The sequence below is a fragment of the Prionailurus viverrinus genome, chromosome C1 (genome assembly GCF_022837055.1).
Source record: "Prionailurus viverrinus isolate Anna chromosome C1, UM_Priviv_1.0, whole genome shotgun sequence".
NCBI classification, from domain to species: Eukaryota; Metazoa; Chordata; class Mammalia; order Carnivora; family Felidae; genus Prionailurus; species Prionailurus viverrinus.
This window is the reverse complement of record NC_062568.1, coordinates 27520917-27542104: the sequence shown is the minus strand read 5'-3', so window position 1 is coordinate 27542104 and position 21188 is coordinate 27520917. Positions and strand designations below refer to the sequence as shown.

At 38.2% G+C, this 21188-nt stretch overlaps 1 protein-coding gene across 4 annotated transcripts in view; it reads left to right on the top strand.

The window, feature by feature from the left end:
* Positions 1–21188, top strand: part of LOC125171931 (cytochrome P450 20A1) — a 79285-nt gene that overhangs the window by 32046 nt on the left and 26051 nt on the right. For 3 of the 4 annotated variants that reach the window (XM_047869199.1, XM_047869200.1, XM_047869201.1), the window contains 5 exons: positions 5971–6138; positions 10193–10271; positions 15344–15459; positions 16501–16555; positions 19719–19839. In XM_047869199.1, coding sequence (XP_047725155.1) covers positions 5971–6138; positions 10193–10271; positions 15344–15459; positions 16501–16555; positions 19719–19839 — 539 coding nt within the window. Of the gene's footprint in view, positions 1–5970; positions 6139–8455; positions 8491–10192; positions 10272–15343; positions 15460–16500; positions 16556–19718; positions 19840–21188 lie in introns of those variants that run through there. The other variant, XM_047869202.1, reaches the window with a different exon arrangement.

Here is a 21188-nt window from a genome sequence, read left to right as displayed (position 1 = left end):
CAGGCATGGAGGGGTGGGGTTTGGTGTAAGTAGGTCCTGCCTCCATTGGGGGTTGCTGTGATGCTCTCCAAAGTCCCACTGTATTGGTATTGGGGAGAAGAATGGAGACACCCCAGTCTCTCTTCCCTGGACTGGATGTCTCAAACCACACTGTTCAAGCAGCCCTCAAAGAATAGCACGGGTTCAGTTTGCCCTGCTCCACAGTAATCCCGTGTCTTCTAGGTGCTCAGCCTGGGATTCAAAACCCGATGTCTTAAAGGGCCCTGTACCACTCAGACCATGTTCTGGTGTAGCACCCCTCAGTCAGCTGATAAAAGGCCTCTTTTGTCCTTGGGGAGGCAATAAACCCTCTTCCCACAGTACTTGAGGAAGGGGACTGTTCTCTCCCAGTGTGCCCCTGAGATCGCTACAGAGCCCAGGGGCTGGCTCTCTACCCACCCAGGCATGCGCATAGGGTGGCAGATTCCATCTGGAGAAAGTCGAAAGAAAGTCGCACATTTTGCTACCTCTGAGTTTCAGCTCCTAAGGCTGTTTGCAAAATAGAAACTGGCACTCTATGTATTTCTCATTCCCCAGTCCGTGGTCTGGAGAGGTTTTCCTCTTGTGCTAAGTTGATACCAAAACCCTCTCACTTTCTCTCCCTTTTGTCTCTCCACAGAAGGGGTTCCCTCCCTTCCCTGCCTACTCCGTTTTATCTCTGCCAGTTCACACACACACACACACACACACACACACACGCACGTTGATCCTGCCAAGCTGTCTCCCTCCACCTGTGGAGATCCTTGTGCAACTCCACAAATTGATTTCCTGGGTGTTCGAAGTGATCTGACCTCATTACAGCTGTGTTTGAGGGACAAGGGAAATCCCGGTCCCCTTACTTCACCATCTTAACTCCTCCCTCAAAATCAGATTCTTTACCTTCCTCAGAGGTTCTTCTTGCTGTTTGTTGTGCAGCGTTGCTGTTTGCTTATTTAGTGCCTTTCCTGTTTTTGTAAGGTCTGTATTCTTCTCATGTATGGCCACTGGAAGCATCTGTTCTGTTAGCTTAATGGTCAGCTGGTGTTGACAGATTTACCTTAAACACTTGACAAAAGAAAAGAAGAAAAGTAAAAAGAAAAAAACTCTTGGGGCACTGGGGTGCCTCAGTTGGTATAGCATCAGACTCTTGATCTCAGCTCAGGTCTTGATCCCATGGTCATTAGTTCAAGCCTCAAGACAGGTGCCACACTGGGCATGAAGCCATTTAAAAACAAAACAGAAACAAAAGCTCTTCCAGTATTTGTAGACTGGCTTTGCATTTGGGCCCTCCTTTAACATTTATCTGGGCCTTTTATAAATCCACTTCAGCTTTCACTTCCTACTTGTATGGAGCCAAAAGACCTGTCAGCTGTGAAAGTTTACTCTTCTCCAGCCTTTTCTGAGCATATATCCTGCTCTTTGGCATGTGCATGGCTTTCTTAATAATCTGGTATATGCAGAAACTTTCAAAAGATCTTATTCCCACATTTATCTCCTCTCCTAACCACTTCCTTCCCAGGCTTCTTAGTCTGTTATTTGCTTGTCTCAAATGTGGTTTCTTGCTCCAGCTGTTGTGGCCAATACCTGTGCCTTTAAATGTTTTCAGCACAAGCTACCCAAGAATGTGTCCTAGGAACACTCTGAGAATGTAGAGTTGTGCAAAATAAAGGAAAGCCTTTGCACCAGTCCTTGATGGGAGCTGCCAGGCAGATTGAGACTCACAACTACAGTTCTTTGAGAATAATGCCTGTATTGCTTCCTAGCACTCTGTAGCAGGAATGTGGACTGCTATTGTCATAGCTGTTGCCTGTCTGGGGTTTGGAGATGGTAGGAAGGTTGTTTAAAATGCCACAGTGCTTACCGCAAAGTAGCAGCTTCTTTCTTCACCAGGTTTTCCCCTGGCTGCTGTAAGTTTTTGACGGTGTTATAGAGTTTTTTGGAAGCTGATTTTGAGTTTGGGCCAGCCCATTACTTGCTTTTGGAGAAGGAGAGAGTCTTGGGATTCCCTACCCCATTTTCAGTGACCATTTGATAACCAGTGGTGATCACACTTTAATAACACTCCAAAGATGTCAGGTTTCTGTGTTGTCTGCAATGCTGTTGGCTTTTGGCTACCATGCTACTACTGAGCTGGAGAGAGAAGGGAGATGGAAATAACCTTAAGTTAAAACATCACAGGGGCAGCTGGGTAGCTCAGTCCGTTAAGTGTCTGACTTTAGCTCAGCTCATGATCTCTCGTTCCGTGAGTTCGAGCCCCACAGCAGGCTCTGTGCTGCAGCTTGGAGCCTGGAGCCTGCTTCAGATTCTGTGTCTGTCTCTCTCTTTACCCATCCCCCACTCATGCTCTATCTCTCTCAAAAATGAATAAACGTAAATTTTTTTTCTTTAAAGCATCACAGACCCCACTGTCCTACTGAGGTTCTGTAGTTTTTGTTGACTAGATACTTCTCAGTGGGCACTGGATTCTGGTTAATTGCCACCGTGCTGAAATGATTGATTTTCATTGTTTCATTGGTGTGCATGTGTTAGCATTGTTTTAGAGGAAGAACAATATCAACAAGGCCCTCACTCCACCATTCTGGAAGTCATTCTTCTGGAACATTTTGAAAGAAAATAATAATAGGACACATTATAAACATAAAATAAATTTTCGAAGTTATGATAGTGGCATATGTGTAGTCAACAAAATAGACAATGTCCAGAAAAAGTCCCAAGTTCATGTGTGAATCTAGTATATAAAGAGTGAGTGGCATTTCAAATTAGTGGAAAAAAGACATACTTAATGGTTAAACAGAGTGTAAGCATTTTCAAAATTAAATGGAAAAATAAATAAATGGAATTCACTGTTAATACCAAAGTAAATTCTACTTTATTATGATTTAAGAGTTCGGAATCCTACTCGTGGCTTTTTTTTTTCTTTTTAATGTTTTTTATTTATTTTTGAGAGAGCGAGCACAAGCAGGGTAGGGACAAAGAGAGAGGGACAGAAGATCTGAAGCGGACTCTGTGTTGACCACAGAGAGAGGATTCGAGGGTTGAACTCATGAGCTGTTAGATCATGACCTGAGCCGAAGTCGATACTGAACCAACTGAGCCACCCAGGCGCCCTGTAAATTCTTTAAATGCAAGGATCGGGGTGCCTGGGTGGCTCAGTTGGTTAAGCATCAGATTCTTTATTTTGGCTCTGGTCATGATCTTGCAGTTTGTGAGTTTGAACCCCGCATCAGGCTCTGCAGTAACAGTGCAGAGCCTCCTTGGGATTCTCTCTTTCTCCCTTTCTGCCCTTCCCACACTCAGGCTCACTTGCTTTCACTCTCTTTCCTTCAAAATAAATAAATACATTTTATTAAAAAATTAAAATGAATGTAAGAATCAAGATAAAGGCTCAGCATTGACATATGATACTTGGAATAAATTCAAACAAATACCTCAACACTAAGATTGTAAATGATGAGGTTGTAGTTTTGTCACATGGCATTGGGCCTGATGACTTACTTAAAAAAGGATTAGATATTTAGGAGTAGATGGAGTGATGAAAAAGGTGCAGTCTGGCATTGTAGTCTGAGTGGGTGAACACTTAACACACAGTTAGGTTTCCCAGTTCTGTGCATGAAGCTGAGATGGTTGCAAGTTACATAGTTGTACTAGAATTGTTTTGAGACAAAATCTCATGCATACTAAGGAAAATAATGTTTTCTGAAGGAAAAAAACTTTGATGTTTAGACAAAGGAAATCTTACTGGTTTATCTTATATCTATTAATATGTTTTATTTTTTCCACAAAACTTTTAAAAAAAACGTTTTTATGTTTATTTTGTGAGAGAGAGCTCACACAAGCGGGGGGGGGTCAGAGAGAGAGAGAGAGAGAGAGAGAGAGAGAGAGAAACCCAAGCAGGCTCCGATCTGTCAGCACAGAGGCTGACATGGGTCTCGATCCCAGAAACTGTAAGATCATGACCTGAGCTGAAACCAAGAGCTAGATGTTCAACTGACTGAGCCACCCAGGCACTCAATCTATAATACCCCTAATATTTAGTTTTCATGTTTGAAACTTCTATAATTACCCATAAGTCAAACTTACATTATATAATGTACCCCTAATATTTAGTTTTCATGTTTGAAACTTCTATAATTACCCATAAGTCAAACTTACATTAGCTCTTCCAGTTTTACCTAGAAATATTGTCACTTTAATGGTTTGTTTCCAAAATCTTTTTTCACCTTTTATTTTTTTTTTAATTTTTAAAATGTTTATTTATTTTTGAGAGAGAGAAAGAGAGATCAAATGTGAATAGGGGAGGGGCAGAGAAGGAGAGGGAGACACAGAATCTGAAGCAGGCTCCAGGCTCTGAGCTGTCAGTGCAGAGCCTGATGCAGGGCTCGAACTCACAGACTGCACGATCATGACCTGAGCTGAATTTGGACCTTTGACCAGTTGAGCCACCCAGGCGCCCCTTTTTTCATCTTTTAGTATGAAGTTATGTAAACTTGAGTAATAACTGTAGAATTCTAAGTTTTTAAAGTATCTGAGATTATTTTGTCCATAACATGAAATTAATTAAAAAATTTTTTTAAGTTTTTATTTATTTTGAGAGAGAGAAAAGACATAAGCAAGGGAGGGGCAAAGGGGTGGGGGGAGAATGAGAATCCCAAGCAGGCTGTGCATTGACAGCAGTGAGCCTGATGTGAGGTTCCAACTAATGCACCATGAGATCACAACCTGAGCTGAAGTTGGACACTTAACTGAGCCACCCAGGCGCCCCTGAAATTTATTTTTTAATAATGTAGCTCTGTTTTAATAATTATCTTCCTGTTTTCTTCATCTTCACCCATCTCAAAGAGATTTTTAAAGTATATTTGGGGCACCCAGTTGGCTCAGTCAGTTGAGTTTGATCTTAATTTAGGCTCAGGTTATGATCTCGTGGTTTGTGGGATTGAGCCCCGAGTTGGGTTCTGCACTAATCGTGTGGATCCTGCTTGGGATTCTCTCCCTCTCTCTCTCTGCCCCTCCCCTGCTTTCACATACATGTGTGCTTTCTCAAAGTAAACTTTAAAAAAGGTATATTTGTTAATCTTGATACTATGGAATCATTAAAGCTTCCCTTCCCTTTCTCAAAAAAAAAAAAGTACTCCAGATATGTTACTTTAAGTTGGTATAAACCTACGTAGTGCTAATCTTTTCATTTTAAACATTTATTCTATTTCTCACATTTAATTTTAATCCTTAATACTGTGACAAAACTTTCATGAATTTCACGTGGGAAAGGAACTTAAATTCATGTATATTACCTTACAAAAACTCTTCCTGCATTATATGATGTGGTTATAATTACCATATCACAGCAGCCATTCAAGGTAGATGTCATCCATATATAATGGTTGAGACACCTGAACCTTGGAAGAGTTAAGCAAATTGCTCAAAACCACAATGCTTCTAAGAGATAGAGCCTGAAGTAACACCAAGGTTTTTCTACTCCAAAGCTTTTGATCTATTTACTCCCCATTGTTTCTATTCCACAAGGGATTTAATAAATATTTGTTGAATGAAGGAATGACGAAGAGACTATGAGAGGTTTCTGTCACTGGAGCATGTCTAAGGTTTTACATATTCATATATTTATCACAGGCATTCTGTGATGAACCTTTACTATTTTTAATTAGAGACTAAGATTAGGCTTAAGATTCTACCAGCTCTTGAATTTGTAATTTATATTTTCTCTTTTTATTATTGTGGTGGTTGTTTTGTTTTGTTTTGCAAATCAACCCTTTGACAGAATCTGAACCTGAATCCTTGAAGATATAATTACAGGTGGAGCCAAAGTTGCCTGACAGTTGAAATAAACACCTGAATGTTTATTTTGATTACAGAGTTGCACTGTGAAATTAATCTACTTGCTGAATTTTTCTAGCAAGAAGAAATAGTAAATCATTGTGGTTTTCTGTTCTCTTCCAGCTTTCAGAAGAATTATTAGATAAATGGCTCTCCTACCCAGATTCGCAGCATGTACCCCTCTGCCAGCATATGCTTGGTTTTGCTATGAAGTCTGTTACACAGATGGTGATGGGTAGTACATTTGAAGATGACCAGGAAGTCATTCACTTTCAGAAGAATCATGGCACAGTAAGTCTAGGGCCAAATTTAAAATTATTCTTTCAATCAAATTGGATAGTTGAATAATGTAGACTTTGCCTCTACACTACATCCTGTAGTATAGAATTTCCGTTTGGGGCTAAATCAACAATGCAAGCAAAGATAATTGTATTTTTCAAAAATGTAAAAATTACTTTTTTTCAGCAGTTACTTTTTGAAATGTAAAAAGTGGGTGACTAAAGAAATTTCCTTTTAATACTTAGAAGAATGTTACAAAATGATACTGAATTCTAGAATAAAGAGAAAAACTTTAATAGAACTAGACTATGTCCCATATAGAAAGAAATTAAAGCCAGTAGAGCATTAAAATGAAATGAATATGATTTGAAGAAAGACTAATTCAGTCTAAAAATTATTTATTTTCTGTTTTTTTCTAGATTCACATATGGAATTTATTTTCTTCTGTATTTTTATCAATTTCAGCATTCATGTGTTTAATCCCAATATTAAATTAATTTATTCAATTCAAATCATACTTAGGTCATTGGCCACATTTTGGGTCTCTGAGAAATTAATTATTCCTTATTTTATTCAAATCTATAAAAACATTTTGGTTAAATAACTGGGATAATGTGTTTAAAACAAAAATCACTAGAGGGGCACCTGGGTCGCTCAGTCGGTTGAGCATCCGACTTCAGCTCAGTTCATGATCTCGCGGTTCATGGGTTCAAGCCCCCATCAGGCTCTGTGCTGACAGCTCAGAGCCTGGAGCCTGCTTCGGATTCTGTGTCTCCCTCTCTCTCTCTGCCCCTTCCCCGATCACACTCTGTCTCTCAAAAGTAAATAAACATTTAGGGGCGCCTGGGTGGCGCAGTCGGTTGAGCGTCCGACTTCAGCCATGTCACGATCTCGCGGTCCGTGGGTTGGAGCCCCACTTCGGGCTCTGGACTGATGGCTCAGAGCCTGGAGCCTGTTTCCGGTTCTGTGCCTCCCTCTCTCTCTGCCCCTCCCCCGTTCATGCTCTGTCTCTCTCTGTCCCCCCCAAAAAAAAAAAAAAAAAATTGAAAAAAAAATTGAAAAAAAAAAAAGTAAATAAACATTAAAAAAAATTTTTTTAGGGGCACCTGGGTGGCGCAGTCGGTTAGGCGTCCGACTTCAGCCAGGTCACCATCTCGCGGTCCGTGAGTTCGAGCCCCGCGTCGGGCTCTGGGCTGATGGCTCAGAGCCTGGAGCCTGTTTCCGATTCTGTGTCTCCCTCTCTCTCTGCCCCTCCCCCGTTCATGCTCTGTCTCTCTCTGTCCCAAAAATGGATAAACGTTGAAAAAAAGGAAATTTTAAAAAAAAAAATTTTTTTTTAAACAAAAATCACTAGGAACTGTGGTTTGATTCCCTGTTATTTAATATGCTTTTTCCCATTAAAATGGTTTAATTTTTATGCCTGATGACTAAAAAAAATGTATGTTTCTTAGGGCGCCTGGTTCAGTTGGTTGAGCATCCGACCCTTGATTTCACCTCATGTCATGATCCCAGGGTCATGGGATCGAACCCCACATCGGGCTCCATGTTGAGCTTGGAGCATGTTTAGGTTCCTCTCTCTCTCTCTCCCCCTCTGCCCCTCTCCCCTGCTCGCACTTGCTTTCTCTCTCTCAAAAAGAAAAATATATGTGTATATTATATTTATGTGTGTGTGTGTATGTATATATATATATATATATATATACACATATATATATATATGTATATATATATATACACACACATTTTTATGAAACATCCACATACTCAGGAGTGTAAAAATAAAAGTAGAAAAATCACTCTAAATTCCACTTCCTGGAGTAAACTAGTTTGTATACCCAGTCAAAATAAATTGATTAAGGAATTCCTAAAATGTTTTCATATTTTAATGAAGAAACAATTTTTTTTATTTTTTTTTCAACGTTTTTTATTTATTTTTGGGACAGAGAGAGACAGGGCATGTATGGGGGAGGGGCAGAGAGAGAGGGAGACACAGAATCGGAAACAGGCTCCAGGCTCTGAGCCATCAGCCCAGAGCCCGACGCGGGGCTCGAACTCCCGGACCGCGAGATCGTGACCTGGCTGAAGTCGGACGCTTAACCGACTGCGCCACCCAGGCGCCCCAGAAACAATTTTTGACTCAGTTATTTTTGTCTGATTTTTTTTCATATTGACAAGACAACATTTTTTAAAAAATTTTTTTCTTTTAATGTTATTTTTGATAGAGAGAGAGACAGAGCATGAGCACAGGGTGGGCAGAGAGATGGAGACACAGAATTCGAAGCAGGCTCCAAGCTCCGAGCTGCCAGCACAGAGCCTGATGCGGGGCTCAAACCCACGAACTGCAAGATCATGACCTGAGCTTAGGTCAGTATCCCAATGACTGAGCCACCCAGGTACCCCATATAAGACAGCAGTTTTTAAGAGACCTCCACTGTTATTTATAGGATGACCTGTTATTTCTAGTATGTTTTCATGCTGATATTTTCTTTTTCTTCCTTTTTCATTCTTTCCTTATAACTTTAAAATAGAAATAATTTAAAACTTACAGAAACTAGTTGCAACTAGTGTAAGGAATTCCCATATATCTTTTACCCAGGTTCACCAGTTGTTTACATTTTGCCCCATTTGCTTTTGTAATTCATTACCTACCTCTTTCGAACCGTTACTGAAACCATTTGAGAAAAAAAGTGGACATTTTGTCTTTTTTCCCCCTAAATACTCCAGTCTGTATTTCCTAAACACAAGGATATTCCCTTATATAGAAACAACATAGTTTTCAAACTTGGGTAATTGAACATTCATACAATACTGTTCTCCACAGCCCATATTCAAATTTTTTTTAATGTTTATTTATTTTTGAGAGAGAGAGAGAGAGTGTGTGAGCTAGGAGAGGGGCAGAGAGAGAGGGAGACACAGAATCCGAAGCAGGGTCCAGGCTCTGAGCTGTCAGCACAGACCCCGATGTGGGGTAGAACCCACGAACTGTGAGATCATGACCTGAGCCAAAGTCAGACGCTTAACCAACTGAGCCACCCAGGTGCCCCTCAAATTTCTTAACTTTCAGTGGCAGACCTCTTTTTTTATTAAAAAAAAAAAAAATTTTTTTAACATTTATTTATTTTTGAGACAGAGAGAGAGCATGAACGGGGGAGGGGCAGAGAGAGAGGGAGACACAGAATCGGAAGCAGGCTCCAGGCTCTGAGCCATCAGCCCAGAGCCCGACGCGGGGCTCGAACTCACGGTCCGTGAGATCGTGACCTGAGCTGAAGTCGGATGCTCAACCGACTGAGCCACCAAGGCGCCCCGTGGCCAGACCTCTTTAATGTGGAATAGTTCCTCACCTTTTCTTTGTTTTTTGACATTACATTTTTTTATTTTACTTAATTATTTTTTTAATATTTATTTATTTTTGAGAGAGAGAGAATGAGAGTGAGTGCAATCAAGGAAAGGACAGAGAGACAGAGAGAGACAGAGAATCCCAAGCTGGCTCCAGGCTCCACACTGACAGCATAGAGCCCAGCATGGGGCTCAAACCCATGAACTGTGAGATCATGAACTGAGCTGAAATTAAGAGTCATCACTTAACCGACTGAGCCACCCAGGAGCCCCAAAGAACTTTGACTTTTTAATTGTAATTAGTTTAAAGTACCTTGACTGAAATTATTACAATATATTTGAACTCTATCTTCAGAGACTCTGGAGTGAATGACTGGCCCACTTTTATTTAAAAAAAAAAAAATTTTTTTTTTAAGTGTTTATTTATTTTGAGAGAGAGGGAGAGGCAGAGAGTGAGAGGATCCCAAACAGGCTCCACATTGTCAGCACAGAGCTGGATGCAGGGCTCAAACTCATAAACCGTGAGATCATGACCTGAACCAAGATCCAGAGTTGCATGCTTAACTGACTGAGCCACCCAGGTGCCCCGATTAGCCCAATTTTAAAAGGGAGAGCTTAATTATCAGATCTGTTGGTAAGATACGAAATCCTCAATTATTAGCTTAGATTGCGTGTCATTCTTTAGAAAATGTACTTTATTAAGATAATAGGTATGTTTTTCTATTTTCAGGTTTGGTCTGAAATTGGAAAAGGCTTTTTAGATGGATCACTTGATAAAAGTATAACTCGGAAAAAACAATATGAAGATGGTAAGTTTTACTACTCTTAAATTATAGTAAGGACAAAAGGATATGTGCCCCAATTTTAATAAGGTTGTCTCTGAATCATGAGATTATAGGTCATTTATATTTTCTCTCTTTATATTTTTCTCCTGTGTTTCCTATATTAAAGGTTTTTCTTTAACAAAAGAGGAGAAAGCAGTGAATCAGTAAACAAAGCTCTAGTACTCACTGTAGAATGAGGTTGGTATAGCCTATAGGAAAATGTAAGGGTACAGTCCTGGGAAAGCAATTTGATAATACATATTAAAGTCATAAATAATAAATGAAATTATCTAAAAGAAGAAAAAAATCATGAATATTTTTTTGTAGTGCTTTGTAGTGCTAAGTAGAAAACGAGAAGCAATCTAGATGTCCAACAATGTAGGAATTACTAAGGAAATAATATCAACTTAAATGTTGTATAGATTTTTTGTAAAAAAATGTAGCTATGTAAAAAGTCTTGCTATTATCACGTTGAGTAAAAATATTTTCAAAATTGTTGGGCATTGGTTATAACTTTATAAAATTTGCACAGAAAAATAACAATTTTTTTATTATTATTATTATTATTTTATTTTATTTTTTTTTTTTTTTTGGGACAGAGAGAGACAGAGCATGAACGGGGGAGGGGCAGAGAGAGAGGGAGACACAGAATCGGAAACAGGCTCCAGGCTCCGAGCCATCAGCCCAGAGCCTGATGCGGGGCTCGAACTCACGAACTGCAAGATCGTGACCTGGCTGAAGTCGGACGCTTAACCGACTGCGCCATCCAGGCGCCCCGAAAAATAACAATTTTAATTTATGAAAGCTGCACAAAATTATTCTCCCTTTTATTTTGTCAGTAATTTTATGATTGTAATACTTAAAAAAATTTTTTTTAATGTTTACTTATCTTGGAGAGACAGCACGAGCAGGGGAGGGGCAGAGCAAGAGGGAGACACAGAATCTGAAGCAGGCTCCAGGCTCTGAGCTGTCAGTACAGAGCCCGATGCAGGGTTTGAACTCGCAAACCGTGAGATCATGACCTGAGCCGAAGCTGGACGCTCAACCGACTGAGCCACCCAGGCGCCCCTATGATTGTAATACTTTAATGCCTTTATTTTCAGCTGCTTTGGTTCTTTTTTTGAAAGTAGGGTAAATTAAAGTACATGGGCTATATTGAAAAAATGGATTATTTTTCATATATAATAGTGTTGCTTCCCAGTAGTCTCTTCCTACCTTCTCTTTCTTTTATTTCTAAAGATTTTATTTTTTAAGCAATCTCTACACCCAACATGGGGCTTGAACTCATAACCCTGAGATCAAGAGTCCCACGCTCCGCTGACTGAGCCAGCTAAGTGCCTCTCTTCCTTCATTCTTTTCAACAAATGTTATTGAGGCATTATTTTGTGTGAAGGAGACAAAAATCCCTGCCCTCATGGGGCTTACCATTCTAGTGATTCCTTTGAGGTCCAACTTAAGCTCCCAAAAGCCAATTTAACAGACATATTTTCTATACTCTGGTTTTCAGTATCATTGTGATTATCTTGATGGATGCATTAGGATTCATACCCTTTAATAAAAAAAAGTATTTCACAAATATTGGTTCAATTTATACAAAATTAAAATAATTTACATTCTTTGATTCTAAATAAAAGTAGATTGTCTAACATGATGCGTTACTTGGGTTGTAACATTGGCATAAATAAAGTTTGAGCTTTTATTGAAAATGAGTCTGTGTTGGTTTATGTGACTGGGATCCCATGGCTGGATCAGTGCATCCTTTGTTCAAGTGAGTAATTTCCAACCTGGTCTATACATTAAAATCACTTTGGGAACTTAAGACACAAAAGTGAAGATCAGGCCCTACCCTAAGCCAGTTTATTTGGAGTCTGAGAGAGAGGTGCCCTGGGCATCAGATATTTTTATGAAAGCTTTCTGGGTTATTTTGATGTACCTGTAGGTTTGAGAACGTACAGAAATAGTTCCCAAACTTTGCTAAACATTGAATCTTTAAAAAAATATAAGGGGTGCTGGCTCAGTCGGCAGAGATATGGCTCTTGATCTCGAGGTCATGAGTTCCAGCCCCACACTGTGTGTAGAAATCACTAAAAACAAACAAACAACTATTTAAAAAAAAAAAAAATATATATATATATATATATACTGAAGCCAGGCTTCCATTCCTAAACATTCGGATTTAATTGGTATGAGGTATGACTTGTACTTTACAATTTTTTAGAAAAAGCTTCCTAGGTGATTCTTATCTGTAGCAAAGTTGGGAACCATTGCAGTACAGTGTTAATAATTTCTCATATTAATCACTAATGTGTTACATTCATGTCACTCTATAACTATTTACTGAGTATCTGTAATATTCTGGTATGATTTTGGTGCTGGGGAGATGTCCATGAACAGAACAAACAATTCCTGTCCTTGTGGCTCCACATTCTAGTGGGAAGAGGCAGCCAATTATTTTATTTCATTTCATTTCATTTTATTTTATTTTCTTTTACTTTATGTATTTAAAAAATTTTTCTTTTAACGTTTATTTATTTTTGAGAGAGAGCGGGGCAGGGTCAGGGAGAGAGGGAGACACAGAATCTGAACCAGTCTCCAGGCTCCACGCTGTCAACACGGATCCCGATGCAGGGCTTGAACTCACGAACCGTGAGTGAGGTCATGACTTGAACTGACGTTCAGATGCTTAACTGACTGAGCCACCCAGGCGCCCCCAATAATTTTAAATAAGTAAACCGAATAATGTGTTAAAAGATGAAAAGTGCTATGGAGACAATTAAATCAGGAGGGGGAATAGGGCGTGCCAGGGATGAGAAGGTTGCAATTTTGAATAGGGTTAGTTATTAGGAAAGGCCTCACTAAGATTAGGTGACTTATGAGCTAACACTGGGAACCAGGCAATGCAGATCATGTGAATATCTCCATATCCAAAGGAAGGAGATTCCATGTAGAGGGAAAGTAATTACAAAGTCCTTGAGGTGGGATTCTGGTTTATTTGGTGTACAGGGAACTTTGTGGCTGGAGAGGAGACAGTCAGAAAAGGAATAGAAGGAGATGAGACCGGAAAGATTGGGGAGAGGAACAGGTTTTGTCAGAGTTATAGATCATTGTAAACTAGGTTGTTACTATGAGATAGGAAGCCACTGGAAGGTTTTGAACAGTTATAATCTGAGTTATGTTTGCTTTTTTTCCTTAAAGATTTTATTTTATTTTATTTTATTGAAGATCTTACTTTATTTTACTATTTCTTAATGTTTATTTATTTTGAGAGAGAGAGAAAGAGAGAGAATCCCAAGCAGGCTCTGCACTGTCAGCACAGAGCCTAATGTGAGGCTCATTCCCATGAACCATGAGATTATGACCTGAGCTGAAATTAAGAGTCAGACAGTTAACCAACTGAGCCACCCAGGGGCACCCAAAGATTTTATTTATTTATTTATTTATTAAAAAAAATTTTTTTTTCAACGTTTATTTATTTTTGGGACAGAGAGAGACAGAGCATGAACGGGGGAGGGGCAGAGAGAGAGGGAGACACAGAATCAGAAACAGGCTCCAGGCTCTGAGCCATCAGCCAGAGCCTGAAGTGGGGCTCGAACTCCCGGACCGCGAGATCGTGACCTGGCTGAAATCAGACGCTTAACCGACTGCGCCACCCAGGCGCCCCAAGATTTTATTTTTAAGTAATCTCCACATCCAACATGGGGCTTGAGTTTATAACTCTAAAATCAAGAGTTGCATGCTCTACCACCTAAGCCAGCCAGGCACCCCAATCTGGGTTATGTTTTTAAAGGGTCATTCTGGCTGCTGTGATGAATTATAGGCACTTAGAGCAGAAGCAGGGACTAATTCAGGGGCTATTGCAATGAAACAGGCAAGAGAAATAATGTGGATTGGACTAGGTGGCAGGCAACAGAAAATATAGAATTAAAAAAATAGTAAGGGAGAATAATTCTGTATTTTGGAGGTAGAACACCAACATTAACTGACAGATTAGTTGTGTGGTATAAGAGAGAAGGTGACACCAAGGTTTTAGGCCTGAGTAGTTGGAGAATGAAGTAGTTGGAGAATGAAGGAGAAGGGGCAGACTGTAGGACGATCGAATTTTGGTGGGGAAAAATCAAGAGTTCATTTGTGTATATGTTATGTTTAATATGCTTCAGACATCTAAGTGGAGAGGTTAATAAGTTGGTTGTTAGATACGTGAGTCTGGAGTTAAGGGGAAAGAGTTCCTGACTATAAATATAAATTTGGGAGTGTTCAGTCAATAGCTTGTATTTAAAGCCTTGAGACTAGTGACCATCAAGATAAAGAATGTAATAGTAAAAGAGAAGAGGTCCAAAAACTCGGTCCTGACCTTGGACATTATATCATTAAGAAATTCAAGAGAAGGAATCAACAAAAGGAGACAGAATGAGCAGGCAACAAGGTAGGGTAAGTATGGAGTCCAGGAGAACATTGGAACCCCAAGATTCAAATGAAAATTTTACACCTGGAGGCTATGTGATCAACATCATCAAATCCTGTGATGGGTCAAGTAAGATGGAGACTGAGCAATGACTTCGGGATAATTTTGACTGTTGGATATCAGTTATTTATTCTGTATCCTTCTGGTTTCATAAATCTACTTTTCTGATTATTTTACATCTGTTTCTGTTCCTAAATGCCTGATGTGGGAGAGGAATGGAGTTAAAAAGACAGAATTTAGAAGGAAAGTAGATAATATCATAGGAGAGGTTTATGTGTGTGGAGGCCTCCCAGGTGCTGGCATTAGTTCTACTTCTTGATGTAGGTGGTGCTGTTATGGGTGTTTGCTTTATAATTATTCCTTAAATTGTACCTACATGCTTTAAACAGCTTTTTATATGTAAAATTTAGCAAAAAATAAGGAAAAGAAAGTTCATGAATTTAAGCATAAATTAGCTTTTTAAAAATTGTCGGTTACACCTCTTTTACTTTTGAAAGCTTTGTTCTGCACATAGCAACAGTGTACAAAAATATTAAAAAATGTTCAGTCTTTACAAATGTTTATATTCTAAATTTTTTTGGATTTCTTCTCTAAGCTCTTATGCAACTGGAATATATCTTAAAGAAAATCATAAAAGAAAGAAAAGGAAGGAACTTCAGTCAACATATTTTCATTGACTCCTTAGTACAAGGGAACCTTAATGACCAGCAGGTGATGTAATTGTTCAGTGTTTACCAAATAAATGATAATCACACATGTATAGTATGTTTTTTATTCACTTTAATCCAGATTCCCTCCTAAAATTTAGTGGCTTCTCTTTTATTGTACATCATCTATAAATAGTATAGGTATTTTAGTCTCATGTCAGTACAGGTATTTAGATCTTTGAATCAGCTGTATATTAATTAATATTGAGTAAGCAAATACTGAATCAAAATTCTTCTATCATAAAAGAGGAGGACTTGTATAAGTCTTTTTTTTTTAAGTTTATTTTTGAGAGAGAGAGAAGAGCACAAGTAGGGGAGGGGCAGAGAGAGAGGAAGACACAGAATCCGAATCAGGCTCCAGGCCACGAGCTGTCAGCACATAGCCTGATGCGGGGCTCGAACTCATGGTCTGTGAGGTCATGACCTGAGCTGAAGTCGGATACCCAACCAACTGAGCCACACAGGTGCCCCGTGGATTTATAGAAGTCTTTATCAGCCAAGCTGCTCTACCTAAATGACTAGATACAGCAGGTTGGCTTGTTTCCAGGGTGCCTCTGTTACGCCCAGCATACCACTGTGTGGTGTTGTCAGGCAAAGAACAAGAGTCCACACCTGTTCTTTATAGGAATCTTCTGCCCACTCTATGCATGCAAATTTCAGAGATAGAATGGTTTGCTGGGTATGTGTATGGGTGCAGAAATTGAATAAGGCTCCAAGGACAATGGCAGCTTCTTCTCCATTGTTCTTGAAGCTTTGCTGCTGCATCGGGCCAAGCCAGAAAGATAGGATTGAGCCAGTGATATTTGCAAAAAAACATATCATGAGCCAGTGATATTACTGATAAATGTTTATTGCATCAAAAAATCGATACAGTATTTAGATTGGTTTTTACATTAGACTTTTTTTAAGTGAAAACATTGTAAAGAAATAATAGACTTTTTTTCCTTTCCTTGACCCTAATTCTATACTACACATTATTTTAATAGGATCTAATAGAGGCCACCTTAAACATTTTACACTTTCTAAACTCAGTTTTCTTTCCTAGATCCTTGAAGACAGTATGATATTTTCTCTGGCCAGTTGCATAATAACTGCAAAATGTAAGTATAAACTGATTTTTTTTGAGAGATATTATACACAGGGATAAAACAAAAGAAACATTGTTTGCAAGACCTCTTTATAATTTCCTGTCTCTTTTCTTCTTTATTCTTGTTTGAAAGGCTTGATTCACACAGCTGCCTTTTTTTTTTTTTTTTTTAAACCCCAGGTGCTCTATGCCACCTCTGAACATTGCCATAAATTTCTTGACACAGTTTATGGATTGTGAATTCTAGTTAGTGCCTTTAAAATGAACTGCTATTGACACTTTTCCAACCAGAGCAGTGAGATTTTCAATTTCCTGCTGCGGCTTTTCTCTTTGACTCCAATCCAGTTTGCTCTTATTAAAGTCTACCAACAGAGGATATAGGCCACAGAGATCACAGTTTAAAAGAACTCCTCTCTTGGTAGAATTGAAGATGATTTTTACTTAAAATTCTAAAATGTGTGATATGTTTCTATGTTTCCTTACTGTATTTTAGTTTAGCAGAGTACCATTAATTCATATGGTGTTTATAAAAATCTGTGTATGTTTCTAAAAATATACTAGTATAAAATGTTAAAGGAAATACTAAAATAACAGTTTGAAATAGAAAAAAAATTGTATATTTGAAGGATTTCACTTACAACTTTGTTTAAAAACAATGATTCAAAATGTAAACTTCCCATACATTTTTCTTCCTTATAAAATTTTTGACATCTAGAGTTGTGGAATTTAGGTCAAATGTGTCAAAAATAATGTATTGAACTTTTTTTAAAAGTACTTAACTTTTTTTTTTTTTTTTTTTTTTTAACGTTTATTTACTTTTGAGACAGAGAGAGACAGAGCATGAACAGGGGAGGGGCAGAGAGAGAGGGAGACACAGAACTGAAACAGGCTCCAGGCTCTGAGCTGTCAGCACAGAGCCCGACGCGGGGCTCGAACTCACGGACCGTGAGATCATGACCTGAGCCGAAGTCGGATGCTTAACCAACCAAGCCACCCAGGCGCCCCAAAAGTACTTAACTTGTTTTAAAAATTTACTGCATTAGGGGCACCTGGGTGGCTTAGTCAGTTAAGCATCTGACCTCAGGCCATGATCTCAGGGTTCCTGGGTTCCAGCCTGAGCCCTACATCCTGAGCCCCCCTGGGGCTCTCTGCCCTCAGCATGGAGCCTGCTTTGGATCCTCTGCCCCTCCCCCCTCCCTGCCTCTTCCTTTCTCTCTTCCCTTCTCCTGTTCATGAGTTCTCTCTCTCTACTCACACTTTCTCTCAAAACTAAAAATAAACATTAAAAAAATTTACTATATTAAAATATATCTTTGCTAAAGACCTTCAAAAAAATCTAAATTGGTTGTGCTCTGGATACAGAACACAATAAGTGACCATTTCCAAAGTCAAGTTAATGTTTTAATGGTATTGCAGTTTTTAGGGGGGATTTTAGCCTATCACTCACTGTTTCTTTGCACATGGGTTGGTTATTTTTTAAGGTATCTCTAAAGTTTTTGAGAGTCAAGATAGTAGGAAACTTTAAAGTCCTTCCTCTACTACTAATTAGCTTTGAGCAAGATACTTGCCTTTACATTTTTCCCTTTTCTAAAATAAGAGTTTAGCTCTAGATGACCTCCTAGGTATCTCTCAAATATACAGTTGTGTCTTTGGTTCAGTATCATAATTAAAGAACATTCAGTGACTTAAAATCTTACATTTAAGTTGTGCTCAGTCATATTTTTTGATGGAGTTCTACAAAAGAACCAATGTTTGAGATTATTAAGCTTATATAATTATATTTTAAGTGATGATACAGTAAAGTGGGGTATATGAGTACCTACTGTGTGCATATCCTTGTACTCTTTTAGTGTTGTATATTACTATATATTGTAAAAATGCATACATATTATGCACTGCCTGTACAAGTTTTCATGTCACTTGTAAAATACAAATTCTGTAGTTCACTCAAAAGCCCTAATAAAGAAGTTTTTGTAGGAAAAAGCTAAGGACAGGCAGTTACTCATGTGCCTTTTATAAACTCTGGATGTGAGTAAAAAAAAAAAAATAATTGAGTACCAGGCAGCTATAAATTTTAATGGTAATAACACTTAGAAAGTGAGTACGTCCTTTCAGGAATCGGAATTGGATAATATGTGAATAAAGCAAACATTTAAAAAAAAGTAACTTTGAAACAAATTTAAGACAGCCCTTAGTTAAAGAAAGAGATAATTAATAAGTGGAGGTAGAAACTACTTAATGCATTTTTTGAAGTACTTGACATAGAAAAAGTAGTATAGATCGAATCATCTCAAGCATAATCTAGGGCAAAAGGTACTATGTATCTGAATGGTTCCATGCTTTGAATAGTTTGTAATCCTAGTGGATTTCTAAAGGAAATATAACTACTCTTATTACCTCTGTTTTATGTTCATCATGTAATTTTCTTATCTTCTCATTTTCTCAGTGAATAATCTATAAACCATTTTAAGCAAAAATAAGTCCATAAGTTTAATAATCTTCCAATCCTGGTGTTCGTCAAAATAATTGTTATTTGTTGGAAGTATAGATGCATGGACTCTCCTAAACCTGTTGAATCAGAATCTGCGAAATGTGGGGTTGTGCTATCAATCAATTCCCAGGTGGTTTTTGAGAACCTTGAGAACCAACCACTGTCCTAAGCAATAACTGGTACCAATTCTTGAGCCATTGTATCTACCATTACAAGTAAAAATTTAGAGTATTGATTTATAGGTAAATCTCCTGCTACTTTGATTTGTATGAATCATTTCATTAGGGTTCCTGAGTGAACTGATAAATCAGTATTTTTATTACACAAAGTTGGATGAACCAGACAGTCCGTTACAGTTGTCAGCATTTAACACTCCTTCAGATGTGAAGTTTATTTATTATCATTACTATTTTTACTTAAGTTAAAATGCATTTTTGGCTTCAGTTACTTGCCAGTTTTTAAGAAAGAAATTTTCCAGATTGTACTATATCTTTAGGAATGTTCTATAAATATTTGTGTTCTGTTCAATGAAGTACAAATCCTGTGAATAATCTTGTTTTATTTTTTGGTAGCATTTAGGTATCTTGCCTATCAGAAAAAAAGGAAAATACAGGAACAAAATAATAATAGTACCCAAACTATGAGTTAGCTATTTTCATTGTTATTAATATAAATTTTTACTTAGTGTGCACCTGGGCAATCTGTTTTTTAACCACCTCTGAAGAGGTTCAGAAAAAACTTTATGAAGAGATAGACCAAGTTTTGGGGAAGGATCCCATTACTCCAGAGAAAATTGAGCAGCTCAGGTAAGAATACAATAAAAAGAAGAAGAGATGATTAAAAGGTAAATTTGAATTGGTTTAACTATCTTTTTTTTTAAATTTTTTAATTTTTTTAATGTTTATTATTTTTGAGAGAGAGAGAGAGTGTGAGTGTGAGCTGAGAAGGGGCACAGAGAGAGGGAGACACAGAATCTGAAGCAGGCTCCAGGCTCTGAGCTGTCAGCACAGAGCAACGCAGAGCTTGAATTCACGAACTTCTTATTCTCACTAATAAGTTTAACCAGCTTATTTAAAGCTAATGATAATATCTGGGAAAGGTATATATTTTTATAGGACTTAGATAATTTAATTTTCTCTTTAAAATCATAAGATAGGGGTGCCTGGGTGGCTCAGTCGAGCATCCAACTTTTGATTTTGGCTCAACACTCGGTGTGGAGCCCACTTGTGATTCTCTCTCTTTCCCTCTGCCTCTCTCCCCCGCTCACACTCTCTCTCTTAAATAAAACAAAAATAAAAACCATAAGGTAGTTCTGGGAAACCTTTACATTAAACTGTGTAAAATAGTATTGATGTTCAAATAAGTGGAACCTTAGTGATGGGAATGCAAAATGATACAGTCCTGTTGGAAAACAATGTGGCAGTTAAACATACACTTAACCATATAGCCCCCAAATTCTCCCAGGCATTTACCCAAGAGAAATGAAAAAATATGTCCACACAGAGAACTTTATGCCAATTTAACAGCAATATTATTCATGATAGCAAAAAGTAGAAGCAGTCCAGATGTTGATCAACTGGTAAATAGACAAATTGTGTTATCTTGAAATATTACCAAGTAGTAAAAAAAAATATCATAATATATATACAACAATGTGGGTAAATGTCATTCTATTAAGTGAAAGAAGTCAAACACATACAGTGTGCATACAATATGATTTCATTAAGGTGAAATTCTAGGAAAAGGAAAAAACTGTAGTGATAGAAAGAAGATCAGTGGTTGTCTGGGGCCAGGAATAGGGAGGGGATCAACTAGGAGGGAGAATGAGAAAAGTTTTTAGGGTGAGGGAACCGTTCTGTATTTTGCTTGTGGTTGTGGTTAGACAGTTATACACAATGACTAAAGTTCATTAAATTGTACAGGTGAGATAGATGAATTTTTATATGTAAATAATACCTTAATTAAAAAGATTAAAAAAATTTGTTTTAATGTTTATTTATTTTTGAGAGAGACAGAGACAGAATGTGAGTGGGTTAGGGGCAGAGAGAGAGGGAGACACAGAAACAGAAGCAGGCTCCAGGCTCTGAGCTGTCAGCATAGAGCCCAATGCGGGCTCGAACTCATGAACTGTGAGATCATGACCTGAGCCAAAGTC